Source organism: Grampus griseus (assembly GCF_964374135.1).
Source record: "Grampus griseus genome assembly, chromosome: 7".
NCBI classification, from domain to species: Eukaryota; Metazoa; Chordata; class Mammalia; order Artiodactyla; family Delphinidae; genus Grampus; species Grampus griseus.
The window spans coordinates 32,562,978-32,578,954 of record NC_139001.1 but is presented as its reverse complement, the minus strand read 5'-3'; the positions used below and the strand labels follow the sequence as shown (position 1 = coordinate 32,578,954).

Here is a 15,977-nt window from a genome sequence, read left to right as displayed (position 1 = left end):
TCTTTATTTCTCCCTCACTTTTGAAGGATAGTTTGCCAGATACAGGATTGTTGGTTGACAGCTATTTTTCTTTTAGCACTCTCAGTGTATCCTCTCACTATCTTCTGGCCTAAGTTTCTTAGTAGAAATCTGCTGATAATTGTATTGAAGATCCCTTATATGTGATGATTTGCTTCTCTCTTCCTATTTTCAAATAGTCTGTCTGTCTTTTGAAAGTTTGATTATAACGTGTGTCTCAGTGTGGGTGTCTTTGAGTTCACCTTATTTGGAGTTCGTTGAGCTTCTTGGCTGTTCATATTCATGTCCTTCATCAAATTTGGGAAATTATCAGCAATAATTTCTTTAAGTATTCTCTCTTTCCCTTTTTCTTTCTCTTCTTTTTCTTAGACTCAATCTTTTTTCTTTGTGTTGTTCAGACTTGATAATGTCCATTGTGCTATCTTCAAGTTCACTGATTCTTTCCTCTGCCAGCTCAGATCTACCGTTGAATTCCTCTAGTGAATTTTTCATTATAGTGATTATAGTTCCAGAATTTGTTTCTGGTTTCTTTTTAGTTTTTTTTTAATCTCCTTACTGATATTTCCATTTTGTTTACCCATTAATTTCTTGACTTTCTCCACATCTTCCTTTAGTATTGATACTTTGAGCATCTTGAAGACAGTTATTTTGAAGTCTTTGTCTAATAGATCTTTTTCAGGGAGTTTCTGTTGATCTCTGTTTTTTTTTTTGACTGGGCCATATTCCCCTATTTCTTTGTATGCCTTCTAATTTTTGTTTTTAATTGAATACTGGACATTTGAATCTAAGAATGTGGTAACTCTGAAAATCAGATTTACCCCCTTTCCTGGGGTTTGCTGCTTTTTGTTGTTATTTTTGTTTATTTGTTTTATTTTTTGATCCTTACAGATTGTCTCTGTGCTGAGGATCAACCTGAGTTGTAAACATAAGGTCTGCTCAGATCTACTCTGACCCTTTCCCTCAGCATGTGTGGTCACTCTCTAATTTTCCCCATTTATGCTGTTATTTTTGAATGTCCTAGTCTTTAACATCTGGCTCCCAAAAGGGGAAAAAACAAAAAGATGAAGGGGGAAAGAGAAATGGCCTTTAAGTCCCCTGGAAATTACTTCAGCCAGAGGGGGAGAGGCTTGTAACAAGTGGTGGGGATGTGCAATATCAGTGCCTGCCTGCCTCTTTGTCTGCACCTCTATAATCAGAAGGAGCAATCAGTGATCAGAGCACGATCTCCAATATGTTGAGGACAGGGTCCTTTTTGCCTACGTTGGTTTCTTCAAGCTGTTAGCAAGCTGCTCCTGGACTATGTGCACAGCTGCTTACCACATGTCTGGGGGTGGCAGATTGATAGGTGCTACTGTGCTAATAGCTGAAATTGAGCAGAATTTAGGACATTAATTGCAATTTATCATCCAGATTTTCCCATAGAAGTTGCCAGCCTTCAACAGAGACTCAAGGGTTCCAAAATAGTTACATCAAACTGATTTTGACAGTGTAACTGTTTTCTAGGTTGGGAGACAGATTCCTGGTTCTTCCCACTTGGCTATTTTCCCAGAATCCTCCACAGGGGCTTTGAATTTTACCTCTGCCTTTACTCTTTGCTTTCTCAAAGATGTCATGCCATTCTGACTTCTTACACTAAGTTCATTAATTTAGTTAATTTTTCCTGTTCCTTTAGCATTTACTGGATTTTAAGATATAAAGTATTTTTCAAGGTCACAATGTCTCAGAGCACAATAGAGTTTTTTGTCTTAACAGAATTTTTTTTAGTATGCCAAGAAAAAGACTGGTGATATTAGTAAGAGTACATGTTAGCATTTTACGTGTCATACCTCAGTCTTATTAAAAATGGAACAAAAATGAGGGCCATATTTTAATTAAACACCAGGCACTTGTTGACACACTGCTTTAAACAAGGCATGCACTGTGCCCTCTTGGAGTATGTATAGATGCCCACCCTTCTCTCAAAGCTTTTTAATATAGATGAGGAGATATATTATGAGTCTAAAAGGGGAACTATAATTTCAGAAAGCAAGATGATAACTATAAAACTGCACTACATGAGTTATAAAGACAACGATATGTACAAAAAAACCAAGCTTAAAAAGTACATAGGAAAATAACAACAAACCTGGAAAGAAATAATCCAAAATGTATATAGTTGCTAACGTTGGGGTTGTAAGAATATTAGTGACTTTTTCTTTTCCATTTCTACTTTGTGATATTTTCCAATTTTTTATAATAAACAAATGCTAATTGGCATGTCTTTCTTAAATGTTCTCTGTTTATAGTAGTTAAATGGTGCTTGAGGTATGTTTTGCATTCTCAGTGGGAAAGCAGTTATATAACCATATTGATTTTAAGTTTTAATGACTGTTTTTTGTATTTTATTTGCCAACGTGTGTTCCGAAAACCAACCTGAATTCATGAGCATACATTTTTCTCATTATTCATATATAATAAATATATGGCTATTCTTTTTTTTCCTCACAGAAATCTATCTAACGTAGAAGAAATTGGGACTTGCTCATATATCAATCATGTTATCACTATGACAACACTCTATATTCAACAAGTAGGTGTGAATTAATATATTCCTTTTTGTTTTACTGAGAGTAACTAGTTTTTATTTTTTAAAATATCATAGTAAAGTTAAATGTTTTCAGAGGAGGTAATAATTGAGAAGATCATTAAAATTATCAGTGGGTACTTATATATTTCAGGCATCTTATGCAATTATCTGAAAGTAGACAAGCAATTATTAATACATTTTGTTATTTTAATTTAAAAGTTGAAGTGTTTTATAAATGGCTATTTTAAATGACACAGTTTGCCATTTTATGTATTTATTATTTATTCATCAAATAACCCTCTTATTGAAAGGATCATCTTTTTTGGAAAGACGTTTGTCTATCCATTTGAAATCCTTCCTAGGAAATACTTAAAATTTGAGAGGTTATATCCAACCCATATGATTAACTGACCCTTTACACACTCAAATGGAACTTAGGCTTATTTGAATAAAAATGAGTTATTATTATTAGATGAATGAAACATGTAGTCTTTTAATGATGTTGGTCAGTATGTTATACAGCTTAACATTTTTAAGTACATATAATTTTATGTTTAAATTCTCAGTTAAAAAGCAAAAAAAAAGAGAAGGAATTGGCAGATCAGACATCTATCGAAGAATTTGTGATCCATGCATTGGCATTTTGTGAAAGTTTATATGACCCATATCGGAATTGGAGGCATAGAATTTCAGGGTATGTCTTATAAATCATAATGTTCATTTAAAACCTAAATATCATAATATATACAATTCTTCAAAGCAGGTCTCATTCTCTATGAAAGCAGTTGGTAAGATGTGTCTAAGACCCCATCCTTATCTCTGAGGTAGAGAACTACATTGGAGGTAATGAATTAGTGATAAACGCCACTTCTAGATAATAAATTTACCCTGAACTTTTATTTTGTAATGCAATTGAATGCTAATAATCTGATGGTAAAATCTCAGAGCACAGTAGCATCAAGTAGAGTGTACATATTTTTCAAGGAACTTTATCTTTTTTTAAAGCATATTTCATGATTTGAAAAAGAATTTTAACAGTATTTTGTGTTTTTATTTTTAATTGTGGAGCTTGTGTCAGTCAGAAACCAGTGTTTAAAAAGAGAGACTGTAATGCAAGGAGATTGTTAAATAGGTATTAGAGAACTCAAAAAACAAAAGGGGGACAGTGATGTAATACAGAGATAGTAACTTCAGGAAGCAGCTACTTCCCTGGTTCTGTGGGAACAAAGGGAAGTGATTAGAGTTATCAGAAACTAGAAGTTTTGGAGAAGAGGTCCTGCAGTGCCTGGTCTGAGACTTCTGAGGAAAGAGTCCTAAGCCAGTGCTGCTATCACTGAGCAGCCGTGAAGAGGCTGGTTCTGGTGTTGCCAAAAATAAGCTGAAGAAAGAAACCAACTGTGAATGCCATAGTTAAGAACTGTTGGCCAGTAAAAAAATAAGGAATAAGGCATCAGTCCCCCTTTCACTCTTTCAACGTTCCAGGCTCCGTTTAGTACCCACTATTGATGAACCCAAGAGTGAGGTAGCTGGAGGAAAGGAAATACAGTTTGTAGAATGACTGTTCCAGCATCACAAAGCAGATGGCATGTAAGATGATGGATTTGTAGCTTAGTGACAATGGCATAATTACCAGTACACAGCTCAAAGGGAAGAGTTTAAAAACTCATGTATCTTTCTTATCTGTGGGCAAAGAATAGGAAGAGTTGTGTTATCACCCACAATCAGATCTCTTTTTTAGGTCTCCCTAATCTGCTGTACTTTAAATCTCAGGATTTTTTCATTTTCAGTGTAACCTGACCCACTTATAAACAATTCCTACTTCCTGCAACATTTCAGTTACTAGAATGTTTGATTTTTTTAATAGGCTTTTCAGAATATTTAGGGTAGGATACCCTCACTTTGAATAGCCACCATTAGATAATGGTGAAGGATTGGTAACTGAGAGAACATGTATGTAGACTATGGGGTAATTAGACTATGGGGTAATACTTTATATGTTCTATATAGTAATATTTTATTGAAATAACACATCCTTTAGGTAAAGCAAGAAGTGTCTAATAGAATTAATAGGAACAAATACTCCAGCTATTAAATATAACAATTCTATCTGCTTATTTATACATTTGCTTTCCTTTATGTGTTGAAAGTTGTAGTCTTTTTTTTTTTTTTGCGGTACGCGGGCCTCTCACTGTTGTGGCCTCTCCCGCTGCGGAGCACAGGCTCCGGACGCGCAGGCTCAGCGGCCACGGCTCACGGGCCCAGCCGCTCTGCGGCATGTGGGATCTTCCCAGACCGGGGCACGTACCCGTGTCGCCTGCATTGGCAGGTGGACTCTCAACCACTGCGCCACCAGGGAAGCCCGAAAGTTGTAGTCTTTAGTCAGAGTTCTCCACAGAAACAAAACTAGCAGGCCGTGTGTGTGTGTGTGTGTGTGTGTGTGTGTGTGTGTGTGTGTGTGTGTGTGTGTGTGTGAAGAACTTCATTGTAAGCGATTGCCTCACATGATTATAGAGGCTGGCAAGTCCAAATCTGCGATGTGGCCTGGCAGCCTTGCCACCCAGGGAAGCCAGTGGTGCAGTTAGACTTTGAAGGCTATAGATCCAGTGTTCCAGTTCCAGTCCTAGTTCAAAAGCAGTCAGGCTGGAGACCAGAACTGATGGTGCAGATGAAGTCAGAGGGCACTCTTCTGGAGAATTCCCCCTTGCTTGGAGATGCCAGTCTTTTTGTTCCGCTCAGGCTTTCAACTAATTAGTTGAGGCACTTTCTGGAGGGCAGTTCCGTTACCCAGTGTTCACCAATTTAAGTGTTAATCTCATCCCAAAACACCCCCCAAGTTGACACATGAAATTAACCATCACATCGTTCTAATACTTTTCTTGATTGTTTATTAATGGGAAGGTACTAGTGACCTTCTGATTACTTCCTTTTCTATTGAACTTTAATATGTCTCTTTTTCCAGTGAGAAAGTGCTTTGCATTTTTCTTGGCAAAGATTTATCCGTCAGGATAAGCTGCAGTAACAAACAAGGGGTTAGAATAACAAAGGTTTACTTCTTGTTCCTGTTCTCTGTCTACCGTGGTTGGCAGGGAGCCTCTACTCATCATAGTCACTCAAGATCCTAAACTGACAGAACAGCAAGCATCTAAGGCTGTGCTAGTTACCATGTGAAAGAGAAAAGAAAGCTCTGAAATGTCTCACATTGGCAGTTTTAATGCTCTTGTCTGGTCATGACATATGACATGTTTCACTTTCATTCAGAACTCGTTGGCCAAGACTAGTTACATGCTCCCATCTACCACAGTGCGACCAGAAGAAGAAGGGAGACCAAGGTGGAAGTTAGTTCTACCCTGTGACTAAAAGGAGTAGACGTGGAAATAGTTGGCAGACAGCACTGTCACTGCCTTTTCCCTCTGCCTATGTACTGCTCATAACTCTCTAAAGATTCAAAGAGAGGAGCACATAATAGTGCTCCATTTGTAGCCTTTCTACACATTTAGCACTTTGGTTCTCAACTAATCAATGTTCCCCCAATTTTGACATTTATGCCAAGATTTCTTAAGGAAATTATATCTCTTCCTCCCACTATTGCTATTTCCCCATCCCCCACCTTAGCCTTGTCAGCAATGGCAAATCTAAGGTAACGTTTTTTAAGTTTTGAAACAGTGACAAAGAATTTTTATTTATAGACAGGAAGACATATAGAAGGAGGAACATAAGGAGAGGAGTCTGGAAATGACAGAAGAGGCTTTTAGAGGAATCCTTAAGAGCAAAATGAATTTAAAGGTGGGAGAAAGAGAAGACATGAAAAGGTAGACCCGAGAACAAATTAAAACAGACTAAATAAAATTAGTAATTGAAAACAAAAACGAGTTTTGTTTTTAAATTTATTTATTTCATTTCTGGCTGTGTTGGGTCTTTGTTACTGCACGCGGACTTTCTCTAGTTGCTGAGAGTGGGGGCTACTCTTTTTTTTTTTTTTTTTTTTGCGGTACGCGGGCCTCTCACTGTTGTGGCCTCTCCCGTTGCGGAGCACAGGCTCTGGATGCGCAGGCTCAGCGGCCATGGCTCATGGGCCCAGTCGCTCCGCGGCATGTGGGATCTTCCCGGACCGGGACACGAACCCGTGTCGCCTACATCGGCAGGCGGACTCTCAACCATTGCGCCACCAGGGAAACCCGGGGGCTACTCTTTGCTGCGGTGCACGGGCTTCTCATTGTGGTGGCTTCTCTTGTTGCGGAGCATGGGCTCTAGGCACGCGGGCTTCAGTAGTTGAGTAGTTGTGGCGCACGGGCTCAGTTGCTCCGCGGCATATGGGATCTAACCGGACCAGGGCTCGAACCCGTGTCGCCTGCATTGGCAGGCGGATTCTTAACCACTCCGCCACCAGGAAAGCCCCCAAAACAAGTTTTGAGAGCCAAAAACAAGAAGACATTTAAACATTATAACATGATATAGAAAGAGTTATAGTGTAAGATGACAACAAGAAGGAGAACTAAGAGTAGATGATCAGTGGTGGCATTTCATGAGTGCAGTATATATACCAGAAATTGTGCTGGAAGCTGTCCAGGTATTATTTTTAATAGGCGTGACAATTTTGCCAGGAATAGTATGAACTACTTCTGAGGTAAATGGTAAAAGCAGAGAGTGAGACTTGGTTTTCTTTGACTTTGATAGAAAAATGAAACATAGTGGAGATAAATCATGTAATTAGGAGAAATCTGTATAGCTCATGGAAGACCTGTACAGGGGAACTATAACAATAACTTAGACTTTATATATTAATATGATTCTGAAGTTAAATGGAAATTTGGAATGTATATATTTTCTTATTGTTTGTGCTTGTTGCTTACCAATACAGCTAAAACAGATTAGAACAGATTTAATTAAAATTAACATAATTCCAAATACAAAGCCATTGAAAATTATATTTCTTATTTGATGAAATATATGGATGTTTTTCGTATCTTCATGTGTAATTTGATTTAATTAATAGATTTGATTAATCTATTAGCCCAATTTTGATTTTATTTGTAGAATCCGTCATATTTAGAAAGATTTCTTCAAATGGAACTAAAATAGGGAAAGAAATCTTTCCTGAAAATGACTTATTCATTCAAGCATTTATTTAAAAATATATTTATTGGGACTTCCCTGGTGATCCAGTGGTTAAGACTCCACGCTTCCATTGCAGGGGACATGGGTTCGATCCCTGGTCAGGGAACTAAGATCCCGCATGCCTCATGGCAGCCAAAAAACAAAAACAAACAATATATTTATTGACTTCCTACTTTGTGCCTAGTGTAAGTTCAGTAGGACTCATTGTCTGCCCACAGACTAAAATAGTTTTTTTAAAAAACATTATTTCACCTTTTTTTTTTTTTTTTTTTTTGGCTGTGTTGGGTCGGCACGTGGGATCTTCATTGAGGCATGCGGCATCTTTCGTTTCGGCACGCAGGCTTCTCTCTAGTTGTGGCGTGCAGGCTCCAGGGTGTGAGGGCTCTGTAGTTGTGGTGTTGGGTTCCAGAGTGTGTAGGCCCTGTGGTTTGCGGCACATGGGCTCTAGTTGAGGCATGCAAGCTTAGTAGTTGTGGTGCACGGGCTTAGTTGCCCTGTGGCATGTGGGATCTTAGTTCCCTGACCAGGGATTGAACCTGCGTCCCCTGTGTTGTAAGGCAGATTCTTTACCACTGGACCACCAGGGAAGTCCCGAGAAAAATAATTTACATTAAGTTTTGTCTTCGGGCTCCTACTGGCTAAATCTGGGACAATATATACACAAAAATAATTCATTAAAGAATTATAAACCATTGGGGGGAAAAAGGGAGTCATGAGTCCATACCAGTGATTGATAAAGATTGAGAGAGAGACAGAGAGGGGGAGAGAGATAGGGGGGAAGAGAGGGCTCTTGCTTACGTTAGAAGGCCAAATGCCAATTAGTAATGTACAGGGGCTGCTGGTGTTGGGAAAAAATCAGCATTTTGCACACATCATAGGAAAGATATGGTTCAGGATGCTAAGTCTAGGGGCAGGTGTTGATAACGAACATGGCTTTTGCATGGTTTTAAAATGTTTCTCCACAGATTACTTATTTGTTGCAAAGGAAAAGTTAGTAGTTATTTTGTACAGTACTGGGTAGTACATTGACTGGATGATCAAAATTAACATCACCATTGAGAAGCAGGTGGACATCCTGTGCTTACAACTGTGATACTCTAAGAAGGACCCATCATTGCTTGTATAATATTCCAGCCAAGAATGCATAATCTGAATCTTAAGTGTATGGAAACATCAAGCAAACTCCAGATGAACAACATTTTAATGAGTAAAAGGAGGGGTTAGGAGACAGTATTCTTTAAAAGTGTCATAAAGAAAGGCTGTGGAAATGTTTCAGATTAAAGGATGCTGAAGAGATGTGACAGCCAAATGTAATACCTGACCCTGGACAGGAGACTATACTTAGGGGTGGGAAGGTGGGAATGCTATAGGACATGATTAGGTCATTTGACATACTGGATTATGAATGGTAGATTACATAAATGTATTACATTAATGTTAAGCGTATTGAAATTTACAACTGTACTGTAGTGTTATGTAAGACAGTATTCCTAGGAATTATTCACTAAAGTATTTAGAGGTAAAAGGCTATAATATTCATAATTTTCCCTTAAATGTTCTGAAAAATATTATAGGTCTGATTATGTGTATATATAAATATATATCTCATATATAGATATATGTGCATATATATTTTTTTCAGGGGGAAGTGAGAAAATTATAAAGCATTTAGGATAAAGTTTTAACAGTGAACCTGGGTAGACTATACTTGAAGTTTTTTGTACTATATTTATTCTTGCAGCTTTTGTAAGAGCTTGAACTTATTTCCAGATAAAAAGTTGAAAAATTAAGAAAAGTAGTTATGTTCTAGGTATGATGGGAAAACACGCACACACACACACACACACACACACACACACACACACAAAAGCACAGAAAAATTGACCAGGGGACATAAACTTAGAAAACTGAGATGCAAGCAAACATTTTGCATCCCTCTCAGCAACCTGTTGATATGTATTGGCATCAACTAGGTGCTAAACGCTTGGCCCAAATATCAGCTAATAATAGAGCAACCAAATATACTATGTTCTAAAAATGGTACATTATTAGCTGTTTTGTCTTATCCTATTGAAAACATGCAGTACAAACTACTTATGCTTTAATATTTGTGTTATGTATAATAGTTTTCACCTCTTTAATTTAGCTTATTAAATTTTAGCATAATTATAATGGAAATTATGTTCATATGTTGCATCTAATACAGAGCCTTTAGAATGAGTCATTAATCACAAATTGCAGGAGTACATTTTCATTATGTTAATCAAATGAGAATCTTTATTTTTGTTTGTAGCACAGGATTTTTGGATAGGATATATCCAATGTATTAGTTAATATCATAATTTATAATAAATGTGCAAAATGTAAATAATTACGTGGAAAAACCTAACTGAAAGCTAAATCAGATTTCATCCTTTTAAAATTACTTTTTCTACAACATGACTAATTTTTTTAAGGCATGACTCAGTTTTTTATTTGAAACTCTAGTAATATTTGTATTGTTAGAAACACATAAACAGTTTTGATAATGATCTTAAATAGGAAGATCCAGTAATGTTCTAAGATGTTATATTTGAAATTAAAATAAATACAGAAGTATGATAATTCTTAAGCCCTCTACGCAATGGAAATAGGCATAGATTTGGAAAGCAGTGCAGTAGCAAATGGTATCTGATATGATTTCTAGTGAATCTGGATATTAGATCTGGATCTTAGAACTCTTTAGTGTGTCAGTACTAAGTCCAGCTGTGCCTATCCTGTTCAGCTTATTCTATGATCAACTGGCTTTTCTTTCTATATAATTATAAGGAACAATTGTAATAATTATAAAGAAAATAATTTCAATACCTTAATTGAATATTGTTCAAATTGTTGAGAAGAAGGCATCTTAATCCAGTGCTTTATCAGTAGATTGTATTTAAATGTATGGAATTTCTATGTGGCTGTTCTCCAAACATTTTCCATTTTTGTTGGCTCTAACAGTGTTTTTTTTTTGTTGTTGTTGTTTTAAGATTTAACAAAGTTTATTAAATCACTTGCTCTCTGTAAAGGCATGATTTTACTACCTTTTTTTTTAGTGAGAGCAAAAAGATTTTGGAGCGTATTTATACATTATTTTAATTAATTATTAATTAATTAAATTTTTAAATTTAATTTTATTTTTTTATACAGCAGGTTCTTATTAGTTATCCATTTTAAACATATTAGTGTATACATGTCAATCCTGTTCTCCCAGTTCATCCCACCACCACCACCTGCCCTGCCACTTCCCCGCCTTGGTGTCCATACGTTTGTTCTCTACATCTGTGCCTCTATTTCTGCACTGCAAACCGGTTCACCTGTACCATTTTTCTAGGTTTCTAACAGTGTTAAGAGCTTGTTTGGGGGATGGAAAAAAGTCTTTTTTTTTTTTTTGGATTTTCAACAGTCCACCAGTTGCTGATATGTCATTGTAACAGTAACCTTTATTCCCTAAGCCCCACACCCACCATGCCCATCTAAGAGATTCATTTTGTGTTGAATTGAAGTGTTCTTTGTAAAAGCACATGCTGTTTGTGTTGGCCTTACCAAAGTCTGTAGAAATATTTCAGCCATCAAAATTACTGAAATTGTAATTAAAAACAAAAATAATCCCAGCCCTCTGGATCTGTATCCTTCAGGTAGAAGAAGCCAGTGGTATGGAGTCTTTGTGTCCAGATAAAATTTCAGAAAGTGGCACAGAGTAGCTTGATTTCTGATGAATTTCAGTTGCACTGTAGGAATAAGCTACTACCTTAGGTATCAAATTAGCAGTACTACTGAACTAGTTCTTTTACATTTTGGAAATTTTAAATGGCTATTTCCTTTTTCTATTTCCAGTTGTTAGGAAACTTAATGTGACTGCTACGTTTCACTGTTAATTGTTTTAAATTTTTGTGTAATTCAAAAGAAGAAATCCTTTCAGTTGGTGAGCATTTAAATTAGTGGCTAGACTTGCTTTTCAAGATTATGCCAATCCTGGTGATGTATTATTTAGTACACAAATCAAAAGTAAAATATTAAATTTATTTTATAATTGTTTTTGTAATTGTGCCTTCTCTACTTGCCCATGTTGTAATTTGGTATTAACTTCTTTTTAACAATAGACGAATCCTTAGTACTGTGGAAAAGAGCAGACAGAAATATAAACCAGCTTCTCTCACAGTGGAGTTTGTCCCTTTCTTTTATCGTAAGTAACAGCTCTAATTTCTCTTGCTTTGATTCTGATGTTACTTTGATTGTTCCTGATTCTGACCTTGATTCAGCTTTGTGTTTTTATAAGATAAAGATTCTAAGAAACTATTACTGGAGTACTTGATTCATGTTTTGTTGTGATTATTCTTCTTGGTTTTATTTAATTCATTGTTCTCAAAGTGTTTTTCTTTTGAGAAGAGCTGAATGTTTTAATGACAGTAGTATATCTTAAAACTTTAGAATTTTTATGGAAAATAAATTTGAGAGAATTGGTCCCCGTTTGTATGACCTATATGGACTCTAGCTTTCTTTCTTTAAAGAAATGATTTTGCCATATTTTAAGAATGTAGAAAATTTTGCTGAATATAAAAGGAACACCTTGTGTTTCCTACTCAAATTGGTCAAATCTTAACATTTTGCCGTTTTGCCATATTTGCTTTAATTCTGTCACTCCTTTTTTTTTCTTTCTTAGAAATAAAATAAGACAAATAGTCCCTGGAAGGGCAGTTGGTCCTGTCCAAAATATATATGACATTTGGTCCACGCCAAAATATCCTTGATATTTGGTCCTGTCCAAAATGTCCATAAGACACTTGGCTATGCCAAAAGGTCCTTGAAATTTGCTCCTATCCAAATGAGCATATTTGGTTCATGCCACATGATTTTGGGTAGGACCAAATGTCAAGGACTTTTTGGCATGGACCAAATATCTTATGGACATTTTGGACAGGACCAAATGTCTGCTAACGAAATAGTCCTTTGTTTGATTGCTTGGTGAAGATGATTGCAGTGCCCACTTTGCTTGACCACCAGTAGTGATACTGCCTTCAGCTAGATAATCAAACTCACATGTCCACAGTAGGAAACCCAGCATGCCAATGGAACAGTGTAGGTGTTTCTTTTCAGGAGGAGAGCTCAGAACATTCCAAGGGCTTTTCTTGGGTTTTGTAAGTGAGGGTATGAAACCAAATTGGTGGGTGTGTGAGCCACTCTGGCTTTGAAGTACAGTATCCCATAGAAGGCATGTATAGCTTGTAGTAACCGATGAATGTAATTTCCACATCCTGGGAAGGGAAATGCCTAAATTACATGTTGCAATCAGGGAAGCCCAAGGTTATTTTATAGTTATCATAGTCTTCCTAGTCCAGATCAAGGGCCATTTTTACCATGAGCAATGTTGCCTGGTAACTCATTTGTCACTCATTGATGGTCCACATTTGTCAGATTTCCAGAAATATAATTCTTGGTCCATTTTCCTATAGAGAAGGAGAAAGGGTTTTTCCTACCCTTTGTTAATCAGTATTCACATTAGTGATAGTGAAATTTTTCAATTGTAAAGATGTTTTTCCTTTTTCAATTTTGCAAGATATCCTTGGAATGATACTGTGGCATAGGGTGAATATCATATTTTTCAACATTTTTTCACCTAATATTTTGCATCCATTGATGATACTTGCCTGGATCAGTTATTTTATTGAGGGTTGCAATATTGTGGTCTTCAAATTCTATCCTTACAGTTCTATCAGCTGTTGTATTCTGTAAAAAAGAATTTTCCCTCATCAACTGGGGATAAACTACAGCTGTTCCCAAAAAGGCTGGATAAAGTACTTAAATCTTTCCCTTTTACTATCTGTTTTCAAAATGAGTTCAAATAATAGTTACTTTTAGTGGGGCATATAAGTTTTATTTCTCTCTTTTTTGTGTATCACTGTGGACTCAACTTTTATTTATTCAATGTTACAATCAGGTTATAGTTTTTTTTTTTTTTTGCGGTACGCGGGCCTCTCACTGTTGTGGCCTCTCCCGCTGCGGGGCACAGGCTCCGGACGCACAGGCTCAGCGGCCATGGCTCACGGGCCCAGCCGCTCCGCGGCACGTGGGATCTTTCCGGACCGGGGCACGAACCCGCGTCCCCTGCATCGGCAGGCAGACTCTCAACCACTGCGCCACCAGGGAAGCCCCAGGTTATAGTTTTTGATGCTAAAATTATTCCACACTTGATCACGAAGATCATTTTATCCTATTCAATTTGCATTTTCATTTGAGTCTTTTAAAACACAGAAGCTTTAAATATTAATGGAATCTAATTTATAAAATTTTTTTTATGATCTGTGGTTTTTGTGCCTTACCGAAGAAATCTTGGTTACCTCAAGGTCATGAAGATATTCTCTTATGTTTTCTTCTGTTAGGTCAGTTACCTGTTTTGAGTTAGTATTTTCTATCTAGCATAACGTTTTTCATTATTGTTACAGCAACATTTGTTGAAAAAGCTCTTCTTTCTTCCATTGAGTTACCTTGGCACATTTGTCAAAAATCTGTTGACCATAAAACATGGGTTGACTTCTGGATTCTCTTTTTTGTTTCACATGTCTACCTGTATGCTGTTACCACGCTGTATTGATTATTGTGACTTTATACTAAGTCCTGAAGTCATTAAGACCTCCAACTTTGTTCTTCCTTTTCAAATTGTTTTCATTATTCTGGATCATTTGCATTTTTATATATATTTTAGAATCCATTTTTCAGTATTGTTACAAAAAAGATTGCTGGGATTTTGATTGGGATTGTATTGAATCTATGGAACCATTTGAGGAGAATTGCCACCTTAAGAATATTGAGACTTCCAATTCATGAATCTGATATATCTCATTGTTTATTTGTATATTTATTTCTTTAACCAGTGTTACATAGTTTTCAGCACATAGATTGTGCACATATTTTGTTAATTTATCCCCAAATATTTATCCCAAGTACTTGTAGTTGTAAAGTCTTTAAAATAAACTATTGCAAATTTTTTGAAAAGCCTTATCTTCATGACCTGTTTTTTGATAATGAAATGTCCCTTCGTATCCATGGTGATATTCTTTGCCTTGCCTTGGTGATATTCCTTGCCTGTTTTGTCAGATACTAGTATAGTATCTGACACTCCAGCAAGCTTATGATTAGAATTTGTTTTCTGTATGTCCTCTGTGGCTGAATAGAACTCTATCATCTGTGTGAAATCTGAAATTTCAGTTTACAACTTCTTGGTAGGTTTTTGCCTGTCTTGTGGGATTTCATACTATAATTTAGGACTGGTACTTGGACTCAAAGTGCGCCCTTTGCATATTTCTGGATTGCTTTCTCTGTATGTAGAGCTTCCTCCATTCAAGTACTGCTTTACAAATTCCAGTTGCCTAGGCCTCCCCAAACTTTTTATCTGTCTCCTAACTCAGCAAATAGCCATGTTCTTTTAGGGTTCCCCTTTTCGCTGCATTTGTTCAGAAAATGTCTACAAACCAAAAGCTGAGGTGATCCTTGGGTTTACTTTGCTTTCCTTCTCTTGTGTTTCACAATAGAAGGACAATTTCTAGAACCTAAAAATCTCTAGAGCCTATTTTTTCCAATTTTCTAGTTATTTATAGCAGGAAAACATGTGTAGTGACAGTTATTCCAGCATAGCTGGAATGACTTAATTTTTTAAATGTAAATTTCTATCAATACACTTTAACTCAAAATTGTTTCTTTTTGGTAATGTTTCTTATGTATAAAAATGGCATATAATTCTATTGTTATTATCTTGTCTTTGTGTGTAATGATGTATGCAAAAGGATATTCATTACTGGATTGTTAGTAGTATCAAAAGAAAATGGAAAAGCATAAATGTTTATCAGTAGAGAACTGGTTAAGTAAATTAAGGTACGTCATTGTAGTGAAATGCTCTCTAGTCATTCCACTACTGATGAATAATGCAGATGTATATGTTAAGATGTAATAATGCCCAGAATGTATTAAGCATAATGTATTAAGAAAAAAAGCATAATGCAATAATATATGTAGAGCTTGTTTGCTTTTTTTTTTTTTTTTTAAAGGTGTGGAGAGCAAGGTGGATTGAGGAATAGGTTAGAGGGAAACTTGCTTTTCCTTGTCAGTTCTTTTATGCTGTTTAAAATTTTCTGTGTAATGTGCATGTATAACCTTTTTTTTTTTTTTTTGCGGTACGTGGGCCTCTCACTGCTGTGGCCTCTTCCGTTGCGGAGCACAGCCTCCGGACGCGCAGGCCCAGCGGCCACGGCCCACGGGCCTA

The 15,977-nt window shown here is 36.5% G+C and overlaps 1 protein-coding gene across 1 annotated transcript in view; it reads left to right on the top strand.

Moving 5' to 3' along the window:
* The window catches only part of NBEAL1 (neurobeachin like 1), a 182,178-nt gene that overhangs the window by 34,565 nt on the left and 131,636 nt on the right, over positions 1-15,977 (top strand). Inside the window, exons 5-7 of the mRNA XM_082657971.1 lie at positions 2,506-2,587; positions 3,151-3,278; positions 11,824-11,906. Coding sequence (XP_082514097.1) covers positions 2,506-2,587; positions 3,151-3,278; positions 11,824-11,906 — 293 coding nt within the window. The remainder of the gene's footprint in view (positions 1-2,505; positions 2,588-3,150; positions 3,279-11,823; positions 11,907-15,977) is intronic.